This window comes from Prenolepis imparis, unplaced genomic scaffold, assembly GCF_030444845.1.
Source record: "Prenolepis imparis isolate NDT839.2.m4 unplaced genomic scaffold, iyPreImpa1.0 SCAF_14, whole genome shotgun sequence".
Classification (NCBI taxonomy): Eukaryota; Metazoa; Arthropoda; class Insecta; order Hymenoptera; family Formicidae; genus Prenolepis; species Prenolepis imparis.
In genome coordinates, this window is record NW_028141172.1 from 7,302,571 (window position 1) to 7,330,474 (window position 27,904).

The 27,904-nt window shown below is 26.1% G+C and overlaps 1 protein-coding gene and 1 pseudogene across 2 annotated transcripts; one reads left to right on the forward strand and one right to left on the reverse strand.

Annotated features, from left to right (window-relative positions):
* Positions 1-3,585: 3,585 nt before the first annotated feature.
* Positions 3,586-10,301, reverse strand: LOC145945349 (fatty acyl-CoA reductase 1-like; annotated as a pseudogene). Its single transcript, XR_014426836.1, has 9 exons — positions 9,955-10,301; positions 9,385-9,591; positions 8,715-8,860; positions 8,434-8,543; positions 7,386-7,590; positions 6,739-6,987; positions 6,269-6,445; positions 5,141-5,221; positions 3,586-4,592 (listed from the first exon to the last, which is right to left on the reverse strand). The product of XR_014426836.1 is annotated as a fatty acyl-CoA reductase 1-like (transcript).
* Positions 10,302-16,111: 5,810 nt separating this feature from the next.
* Positions 16,112-20,772, forward strand: LOC145945601 (cytochrome P450 4c21-like). The gene is made up of 9 exons (XM_083054658.1): positions 16,112-16,295; positions 16,945-17,014; positions 17,268-17,377; positions 17,454-17,534; positions 17,857-17,951; positions 18,031-18,099; positions 19,780-19,957; positions 20,364-20,540; positions 20,618-20,772. The coding sequence occupies exons 1-9, from the start codon at positions 16,112-16,114 to the stop codon at positions 20,770-20,772; spliced, it is 1,119 nt and encodes a 372-aa protein (XP_082910784.1).
* The last annotated feature ends 7,132 nt before the right edge of the window (positions 20,773-27,904 follow it).

The following is a 27,904-nucleotide window of genomic DNA, read 5'->3' on the forward strand; positions in this document are numbered from 1 at the left end:
TTTGCATGGCATAGTTTAGACATAGCCTCACTCTGTGTATATTTTGCTACCATAATTTGAAAAACACTAGTCTCTTAAATCGTACCACCTATTAGTTGCCTATATTATACCGGTACAATTTAGGAATTGTAGGATACAATTTCTCTTCTTTTTCTTGTACTAACATTATTCCCGGAAAAGACTACATCTGTGACTTTTGTTCTCTATAGAAAGCAGTTCATTTGATTTCTTTTGTGTTACCTATATCAATTGTTTGTTTTAATTGAAAAACAGATTTTTGTTTAATGGTTGTTTATTTCTTAATTAAATTTTTAAAAATAAAAATGTTTTATTTTGGTAATTTTAATGTTTATTTTTTAATTAAAAAATATTTTTTTTTTTAGTTTTGTATAGGTACAAACTGTGATCTTAATTGATTTTTAAGTTAAGTTTTTAAAAACGAAAATGTTTCATTATTGTAATTTCAATGTTTATTTTTTAATTAAGAAAAATTTTTTTTTTTTTTTGCACACGAACTGTGATATCAATTAAACATGTATTTATTCAAATTGTTTGTATTTTATTTTTATGCCTTCACAGTTTTTAATTAAATCATATCGGTACGATAAAGGAAACACGGTACAATTTGGGAAACCCCGTGGTACAATTTTGGCAACCAGTTGCCAAAATTGTACCATTTGCAGAGGTTTTAAAAAAGACGTATCCGCAATAGAAATTGTTCTGCAAAAAATCTCAAAAATACGAGGGTTGTCTGAAAAGTTTCCGACCTAACAAAGATACAAGACATTTTTTCTTCAAATTAATTTTTATTTTTCTACATAATCTCCTTGTAAGTCTATACACTTCTCCCAGCGATGCTCCCATCTCTTCAACCCGTCCAAATAGTACTCGGCGTCTTTCTCTGCAAAATAGTTGTTTACGAAGGTGATGGCCTCCTCATTCGACGAAAATCTCTGTCCTCCGAGTGCAACTTTTAGTTTAGGGAACAAAAAAAGATCACTTGGGGCTAGATCTGGTGAGTAAGGAGGGTGGTCAAGCAGTTCAAACCGTAATTCGTGGATTTTCGCCATGGCAACCGCTGAGGTGTGAGACGGCGCATTGTCTTGGTGAAACAAAATTTTTTTCTTCTGCAAATGTGGCCGTTTTTCCGCAATTTCTGCCTTCAGCTTGTCAAGTACTAATACGTACTATGCTCCTGTAATGGTTTTTCCTTTTTGAAGATAATCGATTAAGATAACTCCATGACTATCCCAGAAAACAGTTGCCATCACTTTCCCAGCCGAAGGAACAACCTTTGCTTTTTTGGAGCCGATTCCCCCTTCGCAGTCCACTGTTTTGACTGTGTTTTTGTTTCTGGAGTATAATGGTGTATCCAAGTTTCATCTACAGTAATTAATCGGCGCCAAAACTCTGATTTATTGCGCCTAAACTGCGCCAACAGAGCGTTGGAAATGTTCATTCGAACACGTTTTTGGTCCAAAGTGAGCAAACGCGGCACCCAACGCGCGGACAGCTTTCTCATGCCTAAATCTTGATTCAATATGTGACAAACACGTTCTTTGGACATGTTCATAGCCTCTGCTATCTCTCTAACTTTAATTCGACGGTTGTCTAGCACCATTTGGTGAACTTGAGCGATATTATCGTCAGTGGTTGCAGTTTTTGGACGTCCCGAACGTTCATCGTCACCCAAGCTGGTACGGCCACGTTTAAATTCAGCAGCCCAAAATTGCACGGTGGTAAATGATGGTGCAGAGTCCCCGTACACAGCGTCCAACTCGTCTTTGATTTGCGTAGGCGTATTGCCTTTCAAAAACAAATATTTAATGACAGCTCGATACTCGATTTTTTCCATTTTCACAAAAACACTCACATCGACTCACTCAAATGATTGTCAAACAACAACTGCGCGTCCAAAATGGCTGAAATTTTGGTGAGTACCTTTCAAAGCATGCGCAAACACATTCCCCAACTTTTGTTTACGAGTGCTGCCATCTTCATGTTGAGGTCGGAAACTTTTCAGACAACCCTCGTATATAGAATATTATCAACAGATCAAAGATAAATCCCAATCAGTTTATAATCCATTTTTATTAAGTTTCTGCAGTTATGCAAAAAAAAATTGAAAACTGGTCCAATATAGGCAACCTTCCCCTATTATGAAATATTATTTACAACATATTACTATTTTAATTTTTATAACATAAATAATATGTTATAATATCTTATCTCCTCGATTAATTTTTTTTTGACAGGAATCAGCTGATAACTGTAAAACATATGAATTTTAATTTTTATAATTATATGAATTTTAATTTTTATAATTATATTTTTTTATTATTATTTTCAAATGTGTAATTAGCAGATTAACGCTTTAATTAGTTGATTTCTGTCAAAAAACATTACTAAAGCGTTAATTTACTAATAAAATTTCAAAGTAATAATATGTTACAAAAATTAAAATAGTAATATGTTGTAAGTAATATGTTATAATACTTTTTTCGCGTTTAATATTTTTTGACAGATATCAGCTGATAACAGTCAAAAATATTAATTGAGAGTTTATATATAATATTATAACATATTATTTATAACATTATTATTTTCATTCTTATAACCTTATTATTATTATTATTTTTAAAATTAATTTTCAAATTAACGCTTTAATCAGCCAATATTTTTGATAAAAAATATTAATAAAGCGTTAATTTGCTAATTAAATTTCATAGTAATAATATGTTATAAAAATTAAAATAGCAATATGTTATAATACATTAGCCTCGAGTAATATTTTTTGATAGAAATCAGTTGATTAAAACGTTAATTTGTTAATTAAATTTTAAAATAATAGTATGTAATAAAAATTATAAAATAAAAATATGCTTTAAATAAAATGTTATAGTATTTTAAAAATGATTAATATTTTTTGACAGTTATCAGCTGATTTCTGTCGAAAAATATTATTCGAGTTTATAGTATTGTAACATATTATTTATAATATTATTATTTTAATTTTTATAACATATTTTTATTTTAAAATTTAATTAGCAAATTAATGCTTTAATCAGCTGATTTCTGTCAAAAAATATTAATCATGTTTAAACAAACTTTATATAAAACTTTATTACAAACTTTATATAAAAATATCATTTTTTTATATAAAATCGAGAAATGGCACGCGCGTAGCGCGCGCTTGTGTTGTTCTAGTGTTTATATATTATTTGTGATTAATTAAAAGTTATTAAAGACTTTATTGAAGATGCTGTTGAAAGTAATTTTTAATTCTCGTGTAATTAAACTTGAGTTCGCGAACTTTATTGTCAAACCTTATATAGTATTTGTAGGTACATGTATTTTAAGATTAAACAAATAAAATAAAATTTGTATAAGAATAAAATGGTACATATTTTTTCGATATATAATAATAGAAAAAAGGAAAAGAGGATATTTAAATGTGATATTATTACATTTGTTTGTGGAAAGAAACAAGAGTTTATGGTTTAAGGTTTAAGGGTATCAACATATAAATATAGAAAATAATAAGTCAATAAATCTGATAAAGAATATTTTATTTACTTTTCTCTTTCTTTAAAATTATTTTTTTGTATTGCATGATAACTGTATAATATAAATACAACTATGTTTTTAATGTTTGACAGGTTTGAAGGAAACATCATTCATCAAAAGCTTTTAAGACCAGCATTTTGTAGCGCCAAATGATATAAATAAGCGTAAAACTGTTTATATTTTAATGCATTAACTTTCTTTATTTTATATATGTATTGTATAAAAATCGCGCGATAGATAAGCAATTTATAAAAATTAAAGCATAAAGCATAAATCATCTTATAAAATAAGTAATTTTTACACAATGTTTGAAAATGCTTTGAATAATAAATTGCGTTATGTTTTAATTGTTATAAATTGCAGTCATATACCGCGCAATTTTTACACAATATACATATATATATATAGGGTGTCCCTTAAAGATTGGATCAACGCTTAAGGATAGATTTCTGGAATCATTTGAAGACAATTTTTCCTCAGCGAAAATGTCGAGGCACTAATAATTATAATTTTCGAATTATGAGCGATTGAAAATAAAGGGTTTTGCGCAAACTAAGCCTTCTGGAAATAAAATATTAACAAAACCACATTCTTCAGTTAATTTTAAGTAAAGTTTACTTTAATAGAATTTTTAGGTTTAGTTACAAAAGTACATGATGGCAAAAATTGGGAACATGCAAAAAATGATGGCCTCCACCGACATTTTCGCTGTGATAAAATCGTCTCCAAATGATCCCAGGAATCTACTCTTAAGCGTTGATCCGGTCTTTACAGGACACCATGTATATATACATGTATGTATGTATATTGGATATAAAAATTAAAAATTAGGCATTTAAAAAAATAACAAAATATAATTGGATAAAAAATGCACTTTTTTCAACAATTTTACGCTAATTTATAACATATATTGCATACAGTTTTTAAGTCAGTGATCTAAAATGTTTAAGAGTACATCCATTGGGTCATCATCCAGTATACTAATAGCGATAATAGCTTTGAACGTTGTAACAAGTAGCTTTACTCTAAAATATTAACAAAATACACATAATTAATGCATTTTACAAATATCGTAAATAATTATACAGTGGGACACAAAATTTTCTCCAAAGTGCGATAGTGCGTTTCCCGAAGATTTTTTCGCGCTGAACACGATACCGTTGTCAGAATTTGCCTAGCACGTCAGGATTTTTAGTAAATTGAAACAAAATGGGCCAAAAATGGCGTTTTAGGTCATTTTTAACACTTTTTGCGACAAAAAAGAACTGGTTTCTAAATAAACTCAACGACATTTGAAAGTATAATTCAAGAGCTTTCAAACAAATTTTGATTCATGATTGTATGACTTTTTTTCATCAAGTTAAGGTTGTTTGAATTTTAGACGTTTCCTGAAAAAATCTTACGGAAACATACTATTGCACTTTGGAAAGAAAGAAAAAGTGATTTTTTGTTCCACTGTGTTATTAATAACATTATATTAAACTAAAATAAAATTTTATTATGTTAATTTTCACATATCATTGTATCTCATATTTAAACGACAAAGGATTGTTTTAGCATATTTTAAACTCACCTTTTAAATTGAGCTTTGGCCACATTTAATCGATTCATATCTTCGTGATGGAGATATTTTTTAGTACCTATTAGTCCATTTCTTTAAATGGTAAAATAAATATAAATCAATATTAAATACTAAATAAATATTTTAAACTTAAAATTATCTTCAATGTATAAACATTATAGGAAAAGCGTCAAAGTTGACTAATCTCTGCTATAAGTTTTGATATACTATTATTTCTCAGCAAAATTAAAAATTGAAATTTTTTTATAAGCAATCTGATATAAGTCAGTTTATTATTACGCTTATTATTAGTTTATTTATCATAAGCCTATTATATGTTACTCGTTTACATGTTAAATTAATTTGTATTGATTATTTCAAATTAAAAGTTTTCCTTTTTATGAACCTTTTCGTGAACCTTTTTCTGATCAACTGTATAATTTAATTAGCAATAAATATTTTTCATGATAATATTCTAGTGTATAAACTTTATGTAAAGCAAAATAATTTGTTTTGTTTCTGTTTTTATTTTTATTGCTTTTTTGTAATACAATTAAAATAATTAAAAATTATTATAAACTAAGTATCTTGTAATTTATAGATAATATAATTTTTATTTTGTTCCGTCAATTAAATGAATGTAAGTAAATGAGTTGATTTGATCTGCATTTATATTATCTTATAAACATAAAAATTTTTTTCATTAAAAATTCTAAATTAAATGATAAAGAAAATAGAAAAAAGATTATTTAAATAAAATATTGAAAAAAATTAATTTTATAATATATAAATTTAAAATTATTTCAAACTTCTTAACATTCTTTCAAACTTTAATTTTTATCTTTTCTTTCATTTTTGTTATTTTATAAAAAAGTCATTTGCTTAAGAGTTAAAGATAATATTATCAAATTGTGATACAATTAATAATACAATGATACATAATTAAAAGAGAGTAATATCTGGTATATATATATATATATATATATATACATATATACAATATATATATCTATAAAACTTTTAAAAAAATATAAGTTTTCATATATAATTATTAATTAAAAACGACAGCCCACAAAAACAATATAGATTGACGCGTCTCTTTCTTCTATTTACAAAGTCAAGCTATACATTTATATTTACCTGATATACTTTTTCATATCAAAATCAGAAAGATCGATCGAGAACATTTCTCGGTCACCAGGTGATATTAGTGACATAAGATCTCGACTGTTTGTATTATCAAATTTCCATTCGTTACACATAAAATGTTGCAAAGCACGATTGGCCACATATATTTTTCTTTGCAGTCCCAATACCCTATATGTTGTATATATGTTAGGCTCAAAGACCAAAAACGCTCACTGAGCGAAAAAACCGATTACAACGCGTTCTGGCTTCTCAGATTCAGTCACAACGCGAAATTTGTGTCGTGGCATTTTCGAAAACGCTCATAAGCCTTTTTGAACATGCAAAAACGCGTTATGATCGGTTTTTTCGCTCAGTAAGCGTTTTCGGTCTTTCAGCCTAACATATATATGAATTACATTTTTAATAATAGTCTGACTTAAAAATTTCTGACTTCTAAAATATTTAATTTGTTTGATACTTACATAAATCGATGTCCCCAAAATTTTAAAACTAGATCTATTAATATAGCAGGTAAGATATGCCACATTATTGTCAATACATAATACATAACTGAACTTTCAGTAAATAATATATAAGGGATCCAAAGAATGTTTTCGAATGGTATTTCGTTTTTAATTTTAATCCCTATATTACAAAATTCACGAAATAATATATTTTTTTCATTTGGAAAAGTGTTATTGACAACAAAAACTGTAGAACCTGTTCTGAAACTAATAATAGATAATATTATAAATTAATCAATGCATTATTTATATAAGATTTTATAAATTAAATTTTATAATATCTTAAATAAGATTGTTAAAATTATGAGATATTATTACAGAATATTAAAAATTTTATTTCAACATATTTTAACGAATTAAACATTAAGAATGTAGATATATTTATAAAAAAACTATTTTTAAAACCTCAGTTTAATTCCATTCCAGAGAAAGTCATATGTAAATTCAATTGAGAATAAATATGTGACTTCTTAACTCTAAATTCTGATGCAAAAAAACGAAGCAAATTGAATAATGCGCGTGTAATGACGACATAAATTTAGTTTTAAATTAAGATAATTTCCGTTTGTAGCTTAATGTAACTAGAAATGCATTGATGTATATACTGATGATCATACGTTGTCGATCCAAGCTTCCAAGTTACGAGAATTATAGTGTTGATGACAGTATCTACTGGGATAATATTATACGATATATTACTACTAGCGTATGTTATTCGCATTAATCCCTTTAAGGTCGCAACCGTTAATCCCATTGGACCATTAAAATTATCAATCCATCCTGGGATTGGATCCTTTAACGAAGCTATCACTAACAAATAGAATATATTTTTTGGATTATTATAATTAAAATATTAGATATATATATATATATATACTGCTGTTTGTGAAAATTGTAACACCACGAAGGAATAATGATATTAGCTATGTTGGAATTTTCACAAACAGCAGTGTATATTACTATGATATATAAAGAGAGTGATATATATCTTCTCTCTCCTAGTACATTAAACATAGATTTTATGATGCTTTTTTACTAGTTATTAGCAGTTAGCAAAATTAATATATTTTGATTAGAGAAAATAAAGAGAAAGACTAGTACTAATTAGAGAGTAGCTAGTAGCTAATAAAAAAGCATCATGTAAATCACGCTTTATTAATAAAAATGAAAAACGAAGAACTGCAAGCCTAAAAATTTAATTTCAATTTTTGTTTAACTTAATGTTTAATTAGATAAGCAAATTTAACTAAATATTTAAATATATTGTTATCTAAAATAATTATACAAATTGTTTTGACTAACATTACGTTTAAATAATATTTAAACAATACGTTTAGATATAATATCATATATAGTAACTATTATACAGATATAAAGCTTAATTTAATCTGCTATTAAGTATTTGTAAGCTTTAAAATTTAGATGCATATATATTTTTTCTGCATTATTTGCATTTGTATATTACATTCATTCATACATTTTGTATTTCATCGTGATATATAAAAGCAAATATTTTATTTTTAAATGCTCTATATAAAACAAAAAAGAAAAATATTTAACATGTTTAAATTGCATTAGAGAAAGAAAAAGAAAAAAGTCACGTAATATTATTATAATATCCTGTTTTTAACATTAAAGAAAAAAGTTACATACCTATGGAAGGTCTCACAATCGCACAAGGCAAGGACAACGAATATTCCTGTATTACACTCTCTGCTAAGTTTTTCGAGAATATGTAAGTGTTGGGAATAGTATTCAAACATCTGTAAATAATTTCAAACAAACATTGAAATAATTAAAACATTTAAAAAATGACAATAATTGGAATATTATAATATGAATAAAAGGGAATAATTACATTTTCTTATTGACACATATTTAAAATTTACATACGTATGATATATGTATTTGATATTTATGTTTGACGCACTTACTTAACTGTAAAGATATTCAAGATATGCTCATCCAATGACTCAGCCATTTTGATCATATTTCGCCAATCATCTACAGGTGGGTACGCTTTTTCTTCTATAAATGGATTATTCAAATGTGTAAATGCTGTGCTAACATATACTAAGGCCTTTAACAGAAATAAAAATAATTAATATTAAAATTGTATTTTAGTTAAAATGCTATAGTTAAAGTTATTCGGAGCAAAAAATTCAGGCATGTTTACAATTTCAAATATAAATATCAGGAGCGCGAAGTACATAGATTATTGTCTTTTTTTTTCAATTTTTTGAGTTATAATTATACAGTTAATTTTCTATCTCTAAGTAATAAGCAGTTCTTATTCAATAAAATCTACATGCAATTATAACAAAAAAATAATTTATATTAATAGATATCGATACATCTCTTCAAAATATCTTTGTAAATATTATACATTGTAATATATACACAATATATGTATGTGTACATATGTTTAAAATATTAAGCTTGAAAGACATATTTCATGAAAAACATTTCTAGAAATAAATGTGCAATGAAAATATTAGTGTATCGCAAATTAAATACAAACCCAGTGTAAGATAATTCACATAATGGAATACAATAAGAGATTTTTTTTCATGAATATGCAGAATCAATTCCGCATTTACTTACGATTAGATTCTTCATACTTTCGGCTAAGATACATATATCTCTCGTTGATCTAGTATTAGTAAGAATGGCATATTTTAAGGTATCGTTAAATTTCACGGTTGCCGCCGCATGAATTATTACAGTTACTCTTTCAATCAGCATTTGTCTATCGACAGTCGACAAACCTAAATTTTCTTGACTGATATCGCCAGAAACCGGAATTAATTTCTTGAAATTTAAAGGTTGCTCCTCTCGTAATTTATCGTATAATTAAAATTAAAAAATATTATGTACATACAATATTTATTAGAATATTTGGCATGATATTTTAACTGTAAAATGTTTGCAAAAATTGTAAAATATTTTTTTTATGACTGTCTACAATTCATTAAATTACTCTAAACGTTTCTCTCAATACGTTTCATCTCATACACTTTTTTATTAAATTTTATAATTATAAAATTAATTTTTTATTGACATAACATAATAAAAAGATCCATAATCCAAAAACTTTTTTTTATTGAGATGTTATAACAATTCTTAAAGAAATGTGTATTGCAAAAAAGATATCCATTTTGATAAATAACTTACCGGTAAGTTTAACATTTTTTCAAGTCTTTCGTTAAGATTCAGTCCTTTCTTCGGACGCATCAATATAAATATTTCTCGAACATCCGGACAAGATCGCAGTATCTTTTCGAAATATACTTTACCCAGAAATCCTGTTGCGTCTGTCAAAAATATACTTTGTCCAGCGTAAAACGCCGGAATCGACTTGGCTGAATCAATTGTATTCTTATCCATTATTATTAAAATAAAGCAAATAAACAACAAATAATTAACAACGTAGAAGCAACAGCAAAAAATATATACAAGTGTACTTAAAAACGCTATTATCACTTTTAAGTCGATATTGTTACTAAACATTAGTTAGACTTCGATTATATACAAGTGATAAAGCTAAGCACAGAAAGAGAGAGAGAGAGGGAGAAGGAGTGAGGAGGGGAGAAAAAAGGAATTATATGTATCAATAAACCGGAAATATAGGTCAAAGTTAAAAGAATAAATTTTTACATACAATGCAGGCAGTTTTACTATTCACCAATAGTATCATTCGCCAATAATCTTCAAATATCCGTCGATTTAATAAAGAATGTAATGTTAAAGAAAGGTGACGGAACACATCCGATATTGTTTAAAGTACCGAAACAGAAATCCGATATATAATAGCCGATAAAATATCAAATAAGAGACATAATATAAAAATAAAAGAAACATAACCGGAGATAAGAAATATTAAATATGTCTTTTGGTTTAAGCTGCATCTTATAATAATTTTTAGACTTGTTTTTGTAAAATATTGTTGACAATTGTTTTAAATATAAAATACGAATTTAATGTTATTGTTATATTATGAAACACCTTACATCAACAAGCCCTTTTACGTGGATAATTTATTTTACGTGGAATATTATAATAATTACAAGGAGAATATAATATTAAAAAGAAATTTTAAAAAATAAAGTGTTATTTTCTTAAATTGATTTGTTATTTTCTTAAAATGATAATTTAATTTATTAAAACTTATAACGACAATCAAGATACAAAACGAGAACAATGTACAAAACAAATGTAGGGTATCTCTCTTTCTGAAAGATATATAAAGAGATATATCTACGTGTTAATAAGATATTTTTTTTAGATTAATTATGTTAAATTATATTACATTCGATAGGATATCTGTACCTGTAAATTTGTTCTTTTTTATTACAATATTCAAAAATAGTATATTTGAACAGTTAACGATTGATTTCGTTTTATATACATATTCAATATAATATTTATTTTTAAAGGAAAGGAAAAATAAATAAATAAATGTAATACAAAATATAATATAATATAATATAATATAATATAATACAAAATGCTTTAATAAGTGCTTTATTCATTATATGAAATTTTTTTATAAGTATACGAGTATATAAAATACACTGTACATTATGATATCCCACACCAAAAATATAGTGTATAAAATATCAGAAAAGTTAATATAAGTATATATAATGTGAACATTATATTTATTACTTCTCATTGCCCTTTTTTGTTGTTTTAATTATTCTATTTATGATTCATATTGATTACAAAAATGATGATTGTGAAAGAAATGTTTTACACAAAGAGATTTTTTGCACCATGCGCATGCAATTATAGCAACTTCGCCGCAAATATCGCATGTTGGTTTTAAATAATTTTTTAAACAAAATTCAACTGGTGTTTGAAATTCTTTCGATCTATTCTGTATATATCCACTTTTAAACCACGCAAATTTAAATAAATTTTGAAACCTGGGCGGTGAGAATTGATAATGTGTTAATGATTGCAATTTCGAAATATTATTTCTAACATGAAGATCTATGGCGAGGTCTAACAATATAATAATATAACTAGTAAATCTTGATTGTTATTAAGTATTATATTAAATATTTTAATGTAATAATTATTGAATTATATTTTTTCATAATTTTATTTTGAAGTAAGACAAAAAGATCATCACTAATATGACAATTAGATAAAAAAACAAAATCTTTTACAATCTTAGTTGGACTACTTTCACATTTTATTTCCTTCTCTTAAAGATTTTCTTAAGGATCACTGTGCACTTCTTAAGCGCGTAATTATTGTATGTATTTATCAATCTGGAAAGATAAATAAATATTATTCCAATTAATAAAAGTAAACAGTATTAAAACAAATATTTTATATTACTAAAAAAATTTATTTTAACGTTGAAATTCTTGAGTTTATTCACTGGTACTGCAAAATTCATTGGCCGATATATTAATTGTTTGTTTATTTATCGGTGCAGTCGATTTTAGAGATTTGTACTAGTATTTAAACATATACGTATTTCAAGTCTAATTATCAGGTTTTTTTCGTTAATCCATATTTAGTAAGTATAATGCAAACAACATTTATTTAAATATAAGTATATTTTTGTTCCTAACAATTTAAGCGAGTAGACACATCATTAATATTCACAGATAACCTAAATGTCATATGTCATCAACAATTTATTTATTTATTTATTTATTTTTCGTTGGAATCGACGCACCGACATCCGCGTACGGCTCTTATAGCCAATTGATTTCTGTTCGCGATCGTGTTGTTTGATATGCACGTGCGAATTAGAATTGCCGATATCGTTCAGAGAGAGCGAGAGGTGTCGAAGGCGGGAAAGAAGACAATGTCGGTGAGCTCGTGAGACTAACAAGGAAAGGTACCCAACTGTCACTCACGGATTTTAATGAAACTTTGCACACTTGTAAAACTATGCAAAATAATAGACACGTATTTTTTTTATGTGCGGAGAAGCGATTTTAAGGGCAGAAACAACCCCTTGTATATATGGGGTTTTCACGTTATAAATACATTCTTGACAATTTTTTTGAAAACTTTGAGGTATTATGGGGTTTGCGGGGTCGCAGAATTCGAATCTGTCATTATAATTTAAAAATACAAAATGGCTGATTAAATATAACGCCCATACTTTGTGAGTACTTTGTGGCGAAAATCATATTTTTTCTTATTTGTAGTATTATTGGTCGACAATTTTTAAAGGTACATGAAGTGTCTTGTTAAACAAGTTATTCGGAATTAATTTTTATTAAATTTAACAGTGCATACAATAATTATAGTTTCTTCAATAACAATTAGTATATTGAATTTAATTCATTAATTGTTTCTTTTGTTTTATCCCTACTACTTGTGGTATAGTCTGCCCTTAAAATCGCTTCTCCGCACATAAAAAAAAATACGTGTCTATTATTTTGCATAGTTTTACAAGTGTGCAAAGTTTCATTAAAATCCGTGAGTGACAGTTGGGTACCTTTCCTTGTAAGAGAGAGAGAAGGATAGAGTATGTTGTGGTCTGAAGCGTCAGCTGATTGAACGCGAGGAACCGAAGGTCGATGGATTAACTGAGAGAGATCTTGAGGTATCGGAATAGAGAAATGAAATATCAATTGCGAGGCTGTGTTGCACTTTGGATAAAATACGTTTATTTTATCGAGTCCGACAAGCACATAATTTGCTGCGATCATTAATCGCGATAGATGAGTTTAATCGACACTTTATTTCAACGCGACAGCGCGTATTATAACCAGATGATGAATTTATTTCGATCCACAGATTTTAGAGATATTCGTGATTCGATTGCTACTTGTATCAAAACAGATAGAGAGCCGCGCTAGTCGAGTCTGACCTTTTATAATATTTTCCACGAAGATCTCGAACCTTCGGCGAAGCGGGAAGGGGATGACTGGAGTTTGCGCGAATCTCCTGATTTTGAGTAAATCGGTGTAACGGTAACGCTTTATCCGGCGAAAACAAAACAAGAGAAGAATCAACATGTTCCGAAACAATGATGTTGTGATCTCGCGTGTTTCGGTTTTATGTTATAATAACAGAATAAAGTAATGTCGAATACTTAAAGATAATTCTTAAAGATAATACAAAATTTCAATTTTAACCAGCTTGAACAATTTCTAAATATTTATATTTAATATAGAAGGGCCTTTAAAATTTCTTAGTGTTATTTATTTTTATTTTATTTTATTTATTTTAATTTATTTATTTATATTGACTAATTTAAATGTTATTTAGTTGAGACCTCTTCATTTTATTTGAAGTCTGTTGTCTATTTTTTTTTATTCTTTCATAAATAAGTAAACTTTTAATTCTTATTTTATGACAATCAAAGTATTTCTCCTGTTAAATCAAATTATAAATTAAAATGTGTTAATTTAAAGGAAATTTTAATTTAAAAGTAATATAAATATTTTCAGCTTATTACGTCTAAACACTAGGACAGCATAATTCAATTATTAGGACGAATATTCTTTCTTGTCCAAACATTGGGACATTTATATAGTTTAATATTTTAATTAATTTTTATGTTGAGATGTTCAATAAACAAATATTGGTGCACTCTTTCAATAGTAGAGATTTCAATCTATCCGATAAATATAAATACTTGGAAATATAAATTGTTTCAATATATTAAAAATCTAAATAAATAAATCTATATCCTTAAACGTCCAATCACTGGAACATTTACCTTAATTATTTAAAAATAAAAACTGCAAGATTACACAGCACGAACAAAAAACATATCAATGCATACGGATAAGTACATTATAATATATATTCATATATGCCAATGTTAGATTTATTTATATCGTCTATTTATATATTTGAGTGGGGAAAACATAATAAAAGCATTGGTTAGTCGATGATATCCACACATTCATAGTAATATAGATATCAAATCATATTATTATTTCGCAGTTATCATTGTTCAGTGTAATGATATTTGTAAGTATTGTACTAATTATTTTGGCATGTATTGCCACAAGTTATTTTATCTTAAATTACTGTCGCCGACAGTCTTCCATTAAAACAGTAAACACTCTACCTGGTCCAAAAACATTTCCGCTTATTGGAAGTGCCTACTATTTTCTGCAGCGGAGTTCTCATGGTAATATTAAAAAGACAAAAATATATTTAATTATAGAATAATGCTTAATTTATAGAAAAATAATGAAGGAAAATAATAAATAAATTTTTTGAAATATATTTTAATATTTCAGAATAAAAATTGTTATTTGTTCAATATAATGTGTTAACCTTTTTACAAATAAATCTCAAATATCGCAAAAAAGCCATTTTTGCATATTAAACCTCAATTACTTCTAAAACCTAACATGCTAGTGAAAATTGGCTTGCGGCATCGTGTTTAGTATTCAAAAATCTATCAGAAACATCTTGTTTTGTTTAAAATAATGAAAAAAATATTGTTTGTAAACTAGTGTTATTATTATTATTAATTATTATTAATTAATTATTATTATAGATTGTTTCGATATGTTTAATAAAATGCACCTCCTTTCCCCTCTAAAAAAAACACAGATGCATTTTGTGGTAGCTCCATACATCATGTTGTTGCTCAATTTTCAAGGTCTTTACTATACCCAACGAATTTTTTCATAGTTTTATTCAAGAGATCAAAATCTACAAAAAACATTATTCCTCTTACTTACACCTTTGGGGGCCAAATTAGGAACTTTTTTAACATCCTCCTTTCTAGTTTTTTTTTTTTTTTTTTAATAAAAATTAAGTTATGAGATTAAAAATTTGTATTATATTAGAATTTTTTCGGAATTTGGATGCAGGGGAAAAGCGGAATCTTTTCTTCGGCCACGTACTTTGCAGTAAACCAAAACAATATAATAAATCGTTCCACATAAGTTCAAAGTTTATACTTTCCTTTATATGTAATCCTTGTGACTGCTTTGCATAAAAGTGTTACAAACTTATGTGAAATTATACAATTATAACATTAAAAGTACTAATATTTTTGAATATAATATATCAAAGTTATAAAAATTGATAACCACGAATAATTTATATACATTACTCTTAAGATATATTTTTTTTTTTATTTTAAAACGGTTTAAAAAGTACAAAACTTTAAAGAAATAAATTTTAGAAACTTAGAAGAGTTTATATATAATGTGATACGAGAGAAAAAAAAATGAATGTAAATCAAAACTATAATATCTGTGAAAATCAGAGTGGTTTATGACGTATAACTTATTTGCAATATCTCTCATCTTTCTTTCTCTTTATTATTTTCTTAATAAAATTTCTTCTTATTAAATTCTTCCTAATAAAATTTACTTCAGCATCTATGTGGACTAAACAACGAAAAATAGTGGCACCAAGTTTTAATACAAATATGTTACAAAAATATTTTGATATATTTGTAGAAAAATCTTTAATATTTACGGACAAATTAGAAAAAGTTACATTAAACGAGAATGAAGTTTTTCTTCTTCAAAATATAACAGAATATGCTCTGTCTACTGCGTGCGGTAAGGCTAAGTATTTTTATTCATTTGCAGTATTTTAAACATTTCGTATCAAAATTATTATAACGAATAAATGGCATCGTAAAAATGAGAAAATTTGCTAATGATGAAAAAAGCCTACACGTTACAACGATAATTACATTCTATAAACTAAATACTATTAAACGCAATTTATTTAAAGTTAAAATTTTAAAGAGTATCAAATTATGTACTAATTTTGTAATAGCAAAATCAGATTTATAATATTTTATTCAATTTAAATATAATTATAAGTCTATGAAATAAGTATAAAAAAGTATCAATTTGTTTTTAAGTTTTTATGTTTTTATGTTTTTATTTTCTTATATTTTAATAAAAAGATATGCAAAATATGCTGTAAAAGATCGTTAAAGATTTGACACTAATATAAATTAATAATGCAAAAAATATAACAATCAACAAAAGCAATGAAATAAGTACAGTTTTTCACAACTGGTTGTTATTTTCAAATACTTGTTAAAGAGGCATTTATTTTCTATTTTGAAAAATTACATATCACATTCATTTATTAAATCTAATGTTTAATATGTAACTCAATATAATTAGTCAGTTAGGTTAGGTATACTATTGGTATCTTGAATATTAAGTTTATTTTTATATGATTGTTATAAAGGTACAAAATCGGACATAAAACTGGAATATATATCGAATTTAATCAGTCAATATTTCAAATTTATAACAAGGTAAAAAAAGGTTTTATCGTAACTTTATACAATATCAAAATGTACATAAATCGTAAAAATAAATTTATTTAAATATTAAAAAAGTTTATAAATGTATTTATATTACTAATTAAAGATTTCTTATAAATAGATTTATTAATATATAAATAGAGAAAATAATATTTATTTTTAACTTCATTGTTGGAATTTAATAATCACAATTAGTTAATGCCTTCTTACATCTTATAAAATATTTAAAAAAGATGTTTTTCAGTTTCAAACAAATTTTAAGAACAAGGATGAAAAATATATTTTTATATCCTAATTTTATATTCACTCTCACTGCTGCGAAACGAAAACAACGAGAACTTTTAAACTTCAAACATTTATTTATATGGAGAGAGATAAAGTAAATATTGCAAATATTACTCTAACTTACATAGCATATTATATATTATACAATCTATTATTACACAGTTCATACAACAGCAGATATATTCATTAAATGAATTGAATACCAAGAATAAAAGTGAAACAAGTCGTAAGTTTGTTATTATTTTATTTGTATTATTTGATCTTACTAATTATAATGTTGCACAAAATGAGTTTTTTCTTAGATAGCTTTAGATAAAATATTATTAAAGTGTGTTTTATTATTAAAATGCTTAATTTTATTCGTTGATAAATTGTCATTTTTTCATTCCCGCATTATTTCTAATATTAATTTTCAAAGTAAAATATATAGAATTCTTACCATAAAATTGAGAAAATAATAAACACACTTATACAATATATACGTGCATGTACAATCGCATGTACGCACAAAGAAACTTACATTTTTTAAAATTACATTCTTTATATAGATAAATCGCTTTTTCGCATTTTATCGGAAACATCTTATAAGAATAAGATGACACAAGAGATGATACAGGATGAAATATTTACTATAGGAATAGCGGTAAGTAAAATAACTTTACATATAATTGTAACTATACATATAAAAACAAAGAAATAAATATATAAAATTTATTTATTAGGCCACCGACACAGTCGCTCATACCATAGATTTTGTGGTCTTAATGTTAGCAAATTTTCCAGTTATACAAGTATGTATATATTAAATTTATTTAGGTATAATTTATACACTTATTTAAAAAACGTAGCATTGCGAATAATATATATAGATCTATAAAAATATAAGAAAATATACATATACATATAATAGCAATAATTTAAAAATTCTCTCTATGTATATATATACATATGTATATATATATATATATATATATATATATACACTAGCGGATCCTGGGGGGGGGGCGGGGGGGTTAAACCCTCCCCCCTTGGAAATTAAAAGAAACAGTTTTGCTGAATTTGTTTAAAAAATATAAGTAAAGAAAAACAAACATTAAAGTGCTATCGACGTCGTTGATTCTGGAATAAATAAATCTAATCATGAAACCAAAAATATTAAATAAAATAATTTTGCAAAACCCCCCTCCCCCCATTATCGACGTCAGGATCCGCTAGTGTATATACATATGTATATATCCATTTTTCGATAAAACTGTGTAAAATGGAATTTTTGGATTGCTTATTTCTTTAAATGGTTTGCTCGTCTAAATATTATAATATTCCTAAAGCCTAAAGGCCCATATTCTGAATCCTCTTTTATCGATAAAAGAGGATTCAGAATATGGGCTTAATCTACTAATATAAACTTTCATTTGAGCCGTCATTCTGCTAAATCGAACGTAATAAAAACAATAAGAAGTTTTTATGAAAAACTTGACTCTTTTTTTGCATCTATTCATTAATCTATTCAGTATGCGCACTTTATATATATTATAATCATATCTCTATCTATATAAATTCTATATAATATAATCTATATAAATATATTTACAATTAATATTAAATGTTACAATGTGTCAGTTCACGTTAGTGTCTTATGTAAAACTTAATTTATTAATAACTTTTGAATATATAATGGGTGAATGGTAAATTATGGGTGAATGGTAATGATAAATTATAAAATAAAACTTTTTAGAAATTACTCATCTCTAAAAGTGTGATGATTTTAATAATATATATTAAGATTTAAGATCATTGATTTCTCTTTATACAGGTTTATCTATTCTTTAAATATAATTAGGGCTGCTTTCGCGAGAAAATCAAAATGATCCAGATTAAAATGAACCTGTGCTGTGATTGGTCAAATTTGAAATTTCACTGAATTTCATTGAAATTGAACTTAATGAAATTTAGTGAAATTTCAGATTTGACCAATCTCACAGCACAGGATCATTTTAATCTGGATCATTTTGATTTTCTCGCGAAAGCAGCCTAGAATTATCAGAGTTATCTTTTGACATATTGTTCTATAAATTATAAAATAATTTCCAACGTAGTTTTCATAAAATTATTATATATAGCTACAGTTATGTTCGAATTCTAACTTCAACTTGTGTGCGGTTTGTATAAATATTATTCTTTTTCAACATAAACGCTTATAACATGCGAGCAAACGAAAAATATAATCCTGTACGAAATTTATTATAAATTCACTAAAGTAGAAATTTATTATGTGTAATGTTTTAATTAAATTAAGAATCCTACTAAAACGTACAGAAATGTCTACATTAATCTTTAACATTATCAATATTTCGATACCAGTATTAATAAGATTACATTTCTTTTATTATTGCATATGTTTATATATATATATATATATATATATATATATATATATATAAAATTAAGTATTATATTCAATCGTATAATAGGAAAAAGTGTATAAAGAATTATGGAAGATTTATGGAACAAAAACTACAAAATCTGTCCCCATTAAATATGAAGATTTACAACATATGAATTACTTGGATCGTGTTATAAAAGAAACTATGAGAATATTTCCTCCCGTTCCTATAATTGCGCGACATCTAACGAAAGATGTACAAATGGGTTTGTTTACATTTAAATATAATTATGTAATTATTTTATGTGCCTATTTATTATTGTGTATACAATTATTATCGTATACCAACTAAATGCGACAAAAATTTGTTTTAAAAGGTAAAAGATACTGTAACTTATTGTTAGAAATAATCACATTTTAAATTATTAAAAATTAAATGTATTAAAAAGGCACAAGAAATCGTGCTTATCGCACATCAATACGAACAAATTTGAAAAAGTTTATTTTATATATTAACAAGAAATATTTTGTAAAAATAAAATACATCCTTGTTTGTGGAAAATAAAATAAAATAAAAGTGCATTTTATTTGACTATTTTTTATTGCTTTATTTATAAACTATTTACTCTTCTTATAAGTAATTACATTTAAATACAAAAATATGTGTTTCAGGAGAGGTTATTTTACCAAAAAATTCTGAGGTCTTCATAAACTTTATAACGATGTATCGAAATGAAAAATATTGGTCCAATCCGTTAGTATTTAACCCAGACAGATTTCTCCCTGAGAAAATAGGAACATCTTATAAGCATTACATACCGTTTAGTATGGGACCCAGGAATTGTGTAGGTAAATATAAACAAATCACAAAAACAAACATATATTACGATAATATTGATTTGTATATAACTTCTAAACTTTTGCAGGCATGAAATATGCGATGATTTCAATGAAAGTTTTTCTAGCAACTTTGGTACGAACATTTATATTCAAAGTAGATAAAATAAAATTACATAGTGTCTTGACATTATCTACTGTTGAGCCTATAAAAGTCAAAATTGAAAAACGAAATTTATATTGAAATGAAGCTAGAACACACTTATTAGAATATAATATAATATTATATTATATTCTAATAAGTGTGTTGTTGCTTCATTTTAATATAAATTTCGTTTTATACATATATATATATATATGTAAGGTGTAATTGAAAAAACATATGAAGCACATCATCAAAGTCTCTGGCCAAAGAAGACGATTTTTTCTCAGTGAAAATGTCGAGGCACCTATAATTTTCAAGTTATAAATGATTGAAAAAGAAGAGCTTCTCGCAAACTAAACTTTGTGGAGTTAAAATATTAACAAAATAACATTTTTCAATTAATTTCAGGAAGAATTTTAATAGAATTTAAATTTAAGGCTTTTAGTTATGATGACAAAAATTGAGAATGCATAAAATATGATGACCTCTCTCGACATTTTCACTAACAATGAGAAAAAATCGTCTCCAAATTGGCCAGAGACTATAATGGTATACTTTATATATGTTTTTTTAGTTACACTCTATACATATGATATGATATCTTTATATACAGCATATTATACGGGCACGGAGGGGAAAAGATAAGCCGCAATTTATGTATAACACGTTAACAATTAAATTAATATTTGTCACAAATAGTTAGACAAGACAATAGACAAGAAGTATCTACAAATGTATCCTATGCAATAGTTGAATAGGCATTTAGCAAATGTATGTTAAAATGAGCGAGCAAAATGTTTCTGTTGTGTAACGATAATACTTTGTTTTCTAATTAATGTAATAATTAAATTACCAGAATTTTTAAGTACATTTAATGCTCAATTTAATATAAATTTAAAACAATTTTTAATTAATTAAATTTAATAAATTAAATTAAAAATTTTTAAAATTTTTTAAAATTTATATTAAATTGAGCATTAAATGTACTTAAAAATTCTGGTAATTTAATTATTACATTAATTAGAAAGCGATAAAGTATTATTGTTACGCAACAGAAACATTTTGCACGCTTAAATTTAAATGTACTTACAGTTAGGCGAAATCTTTAAACAAAAAACAAACAACTGTGGAGAACGAAAATTATTTCCGCATCCAAACTTTTAAGTTTTTTGCTAAAATGAATTGAATCAGAACACGACAATTTTTATAACTCTGGTTTAATTTTTGAATTATCCGAACAAGAGAAATTAAATGGCAAATAAATGGTATCAAGTCGTTGTATTAAAATGTGGAGAAATAATGTAAAAAAATATATTCAATTATTATAATTTATCTTTAGAAATAAATTTTATTGGTAATAATAAAAAATTCGATTTATTTTCCGGTTTAAATTACATTTGTATATTATACAATATACAATATTAATATATATGTACACACACACACACATATATATATATATTTACATATATATTTATATACATATATATACATATATATATTTCTTCGCCAATTTTGCATCTTAATTTTGCTTTCGCTAAGAGTACATGATAAAAATAATTATTAAATATATATAATTTTTTATAAATTACTACATTAATTACTACACCTATTTTTCTAAATCGTTTTAATAATTATTTTAGTACTTTAAAAATTTTCATAAAATTATTGATGTTTAATTATTTCTATTGTTTTGCAATTATTTTAATAATTATTTCAATTATTTTGGTAATTATTATTATAATTTTTTAATTAAAAAAGTATCTTGAAGTATCTTAAAGTATCTTAAAGTATATCTTTTAAAGTATCTTAAGTATCTTAAAGTATCTTGAGAATCACGTTAATAACAATAACCCTTCGCGTTAATAAAGGATATTTTGTCATTTTCTATCATTGTGATATGAGTACCTCTCACAAAATAAATTTTTTCTCCAATTTCGATAATCTAAAATAAATTTCTCATATAAGAAACATATTTTAAAACATCTTCAAAATAATAAAATAGTTTATAATCTAATTAAATTTATCTTATATAGACCATAATCCTGCTCGATAAAAGTGTTAAGCCTATAATAAGTATCGGTTTTAATAGTATTATAAATAATTTAAGGCGTGACAATGAAGATATACATATATAAGAATATATTATAATCTTGTACAGCAATTATATAATCGTAAGCTGTTTAAACATAAAAATTTTTGATTTTCAACAATTAATACAGTGAAAATCACGTTAATAACTTCTAACGCTATCTTCTATCAGAGTACCATAAAAATATATAGTATAAAAAAAATACTTTTGCAAGTAAAAAACAATGAATCATAGATTATAAATTGCTCACTTTCAGTTGCTGCTTATCCGATGCTAGTCCGAATTTTCTTCTCTTCTCTTATTTGTTCTTTGCTGCTTGTACTCACACAACACGAACTTGCAAAATTGAATTAAATTCTATCTCTCTCGTACTAGTCTCGGCACGTCTCGAAGTTGAATAATACACAGAGCGATTATCCTACTTGAAAAGTTGATGCGCGAATGACAAAAACATTCTATGTTTACAATAGCGCGTTACGCCAAGACCGAATGCATCAAATACATAGTCGAAATATTTAACATATTAAAAATTAAATTATGTAAAACACATTTTCGATTTATTGTTTAATTTCCAAATTCATTGAGAACCTTAATATACATGTATCGCAGCATTTTATTACGCGAATCTATTCAAATCAATATACATATAGTGAGATATATATTTACTTTGATAAATAATCGTAAAATAATAAAAATTAATTAATCACGTCAATTAATGGTCTTTAATTATGTGTAAAAAATGATCGCTTTTTGTATCTCTTCAGTACTAGTCTCGACTACGTCTCGAAGTTGTATAATAAACGAAACAATTCCTTTATCTAATCGAATGACAACAATAGCGCGCTATTGTTGACGACAACAAGCCGATATTATTAATAATTCATTGCCGAAATACTGTACGTACCGTGACATAATTATACAGTATATATTTTATAGAATTTTATATTATTTAAGATTATATTATAATAGATAATATTAAAGAGATTTATATTATTTATTAAACGATTTATGTAAAATTAGGAAAATTTGAACCCTTGCAGCTAATGATTAAAGCTTTTTAAAAAATAAAAGAATATTTTTTAAAATGTAATATAACACTAATAAAATAGTCCTCCGTTCGATAATAAAATTTATCAAATAAATACCTGAAAATTAAGTTTTGAAAGTATATTAAAAAATGTATTACTTTTCTTTCGTAAGTTGCATTATGCTTTAATTTTCGTTTTAATCGTTATAAATTAAACTTATATAAATATCCCATAAATATACAATTATCCTCTTTCTAAAAAAGGCATGTTATTGACATTGTTGTCGCTTTTCCGCGATGCTGATTGGCTCTCTGTCGATTCGCGTTGTGTGTTATATTCGTAGCATCGAAAGGCTTTCATCACGAGGGTTAGCAGTGAGCAGTTTGACAGTTAGTCCAAAATAAAATAAAATAAAATAATAATATGTTTTAAATAATATGTTATAATACTTTAAACTTGATTAATATTTTTGACATTCGCGTTGTGTGTTATATTTGTAGCATGAAGAGGCTGTCATCGTGAGGGTTAGCAGTTAGCAGTTTGACAGTTAGTCCAAAATAAAATTAAATAAAATAATGACATGTTTTAAATAATATGTTATAATACTTTAAATTTTGATTAATATTTTCGCGGACAAGAGGCAACAATACTTGCGAGAATCGACATAATATGTCTTTTTTAGAAAAAGACTAGAATAACACAAGCGCGCGTTATGCCATTCCTCGATTTCATTAAAAAAAGTATGATGTATTTATATAAAGTTTGTTTAAACTTCATTAATATTTTTTGACAGAAATCAGATGATTAAAGCATTACATTGCCAATTAAATTTTAAAATAAAAATATGTTATAAAAATTAAAATAATAATATTATAAATAATATGTTATATTGCCTTATCTGCGATTAATATTTTTTGACAGAAATCAGCTGATAGCTGTTATAAATATTAATCGAGTTTAAGGAATTATATATTACATTATTTAAAACATATTATTTTAAATGTTATAACATATTCTTATTTTAAAAATTAATTAGCAAATTAACGTTTTAATTAGCTGATTTCTGTAACAAAAAAATTAATCGAGGATAAGATATTACAACATATTATTTACAATATATTGCTATTTTAATTTTTATAACATATTATTATTTTAAAATTTAATTACCTCGCTATATTAATACTTTTTAATATGTTTATTTAATTAAGAAGTAATATATTTATTAAGTTAAGAATAGAAGTGAGACATGAATACAAATTTACAATTAAGGTTTCGTAGAGATAATATTTAAAAACAATAATTATTTCCTTAATTAGAGTCACAAATATATTTCGTCCGACACTTTTCGATAATCTTGATATAATTCGAATTCCGAATGCGCAGTAGAAATGAGTTTCGACATATATTACCGCGATATATGCATATAGTCACGCATAATTCGTAATAATGTGCAGACAATGTACTATTAAAATATATATAAAATTAATTTTTGCACGTTTTAAAATATTCAAAATTAAAATTTTTAAGCCGCAAATCTCATACGGCGCAGATTTATATTACGTATATTAGATCAAAAAAGTAGTACGCTGGTATGCTTATGGTACCAAAATAATCTGCAAACAATACACTATTGAAATATATTAAGATGAATTTTTGGCTCGTCTTAAAATATTAGAAATCGATACTTTTTTGCCGCTGATCCTATGCGACGCATCCTTATTTTATGTATATCAAATGAAAAGGTTTGTACGCTGGTGTCTGCGTGGTACCAAAAGATTCTGTAATCAATGTACTATTAAAATGTATAATCGATACATTTTTGGCTCGTCTTAAAATATTAGAAATCGATACTTTTTTGCTGCTGACCCTATGCAACACATCCTTATTTTATGTATATCAAATTAAAAAATTTGTACGCTGGTGTCTGCTTGGTACCAAAAGATTCTGTAATCAATGTACTATTAAAATGTATAATCGATGAATTTTTGGCTCGTCTTAAAATATTATAAATCTATACTTTTTTGACGCGGACCCTATGCGACGCATCCTTATTTTATGTATAACAAATATAAAAGTTTGTACGCTGGTGTCTGCTTGGTATCAAAAGATTCTGTAATCAATGTACCATTAAAATGTATAATCGATGAATTTTTGGCTCCTCATAAAATATTAGAAATTGATACTTTTTTGCCGCTGACCCTATGCGACGCAACCTTATTTTATATATATCAAATGAAAAAGTTTGTACGCTGGTGTCTGCTTGGTACCAAAAGATTCTGAAATAATGGACTATTGAAATGTATAATCGATAAATTTTTGGCTCGTCTTTAAATATTAGAAATCGATACTTTTTTGACGCGAACCCTGTGCGACGTTTCCTTATTTTATGTATATCAAATTAAAAAATTTGTACGCTGGTGTCTGCTTGGTATCAAAAGATTCTGTAATCAATGTACTATTAAAATGTATAATCGATGAATTTTTGGCTCCTCATAAAATATTAGAAATTGATACTTTTTTGCCGCTGACCCTATGCGACGCAACCTTATTTTATATATATCAAATGAAAAAGTTTGTACGCTGGTGTCTGCTTGGTACCAAAAGATTCTGAAATAATGGACTATTGAAATGTATAATCGATAAATTTTTGGCTCGTCTTTAAATATTAGAAATCGATACTTTTTTGACGCGAACTCTGTGCGACGTTTCCTTATTTTATGTATATCAAATTAAAAAATTTGTACGCTGGTGTCTGCTTGGTACAAAAAGATTCTGTAATCAATGTACTATTAAAATGTATAATCGATGAATTTTTGGCTCGTCTTGAAATATTAGAAATTTATACTTTTTTGCCGCTGACCCTATGCGACGCAACCTTATTTTATGTATATCATATGAAAAAGTTTGTACGCTGGTGTCTGCTTGGTACCAAAAGATTCTGTAATCAATGTACTATTAAAATGTATAATCGATGAATTTTTGGCTCGTCTTAAAATATTATAAATCTATACTTTTTTGAAAATTTTTAACTACGGACCCCATACTGCGCCGATTCATTTTACGTATATTAGATCAAAAAGTTTGTAGGCTGGTATGCTGATGGTACCATCATATTGTGCAGATAATGTACTGTTGAAATATATAAAAGAATAATTTTTGGCTCGTTTTAAAATCTTGAAAATTAGAATTTATAAACCGCAAACCCCATACGGCGCGGATTCATTTTACGTATATTAGATTAAAAAGTATGTAGGCTGGTATGCTGATGGTACCATCATATTGTGCAGATAATGTACTGTTGAAATATATATTAGAATAATTTTTGGCTCGTTTTAAAATATTGAAAATTAGAATTTATAAACCGCAAACCCCATACGGCGCGGATTCATTTTACGTATATTAGATCAAGAAGTATGTAGGCTGGTATGCTGATAGTACCATCATATTGTGCAGATAATGTACTGTTGAAATATATAAAAGTATAATTTTTAGCTCGTTTGAAAATATTGAAAATTAAAATTTTTAAACCACGGACCCCATACGGCGCGGTTTCATTTTACGTATATTAGATCAAAAAGTTTGTAGGCTGGTATGCTGATGGTACCATCATATTGTGCAGATAATGAACTGTTGAAATATATAAAAGATTAATTTTTGGCTCGTTTTAAAATATTGGAAATAAAATTTTTAATCCGATGATCTCATACGGCGCTCAATTATATTACGTATATTGTACCAAAAAGTTTGTAGGCTGGTATGCTGATGATACCATCATATTGTGCAGATAATGCACTGTTGAAATATATAAAAGAATAATTTTTGGCTCGTTTTAAAATATTGAAAATTAGAATTTTTGGACCGCAAACCCCATACGGCGCTGATTCATTTTACGTATATTAGATCAAAAAGTTTGTAGGCTGGTATGCTTATGGTACCATCATATTGTGCAGGTAATTTACTGTTGAAATATATAAAAGAATAATTTTTAGCTCGTTTGAAAATATTGAAAATTAAAATTTTTTAACCACGGACCCCATACTGCGCGGGATCATTTTACGTATATTAGATCAAAAAGTTTTTAGGTTGGTATGCTATGGTACCATCATATTGT

What these genes read in the sequence shown, in the direction of transcription:
- LOC145945601 (XM_083054658.1), top strand. Translation starts at nt 16,112, where the DNA reads ATGTGGACTAAACAACGAAAAATAGTGGCACCAAGTTTTAATACAAAT. An exon ending in TGCTCTGTCTACTGCGTGCG is followed by an intron (nt 16,296 to 16,944) that starts GTAAGGCTAAGT and finishes ATTGTTATAAAG; the next exon opens with GTACAAAATCGGACATAAAA. An exon ending in AACGAAAGATGTACAAATGG is followed by an intron (nt 19,958 to 20,363) that starts GTTTGTTTACAT and finishes TATGTGTTTCAG; the next exon opens with GAGAGGTTATTTTACCAAAA.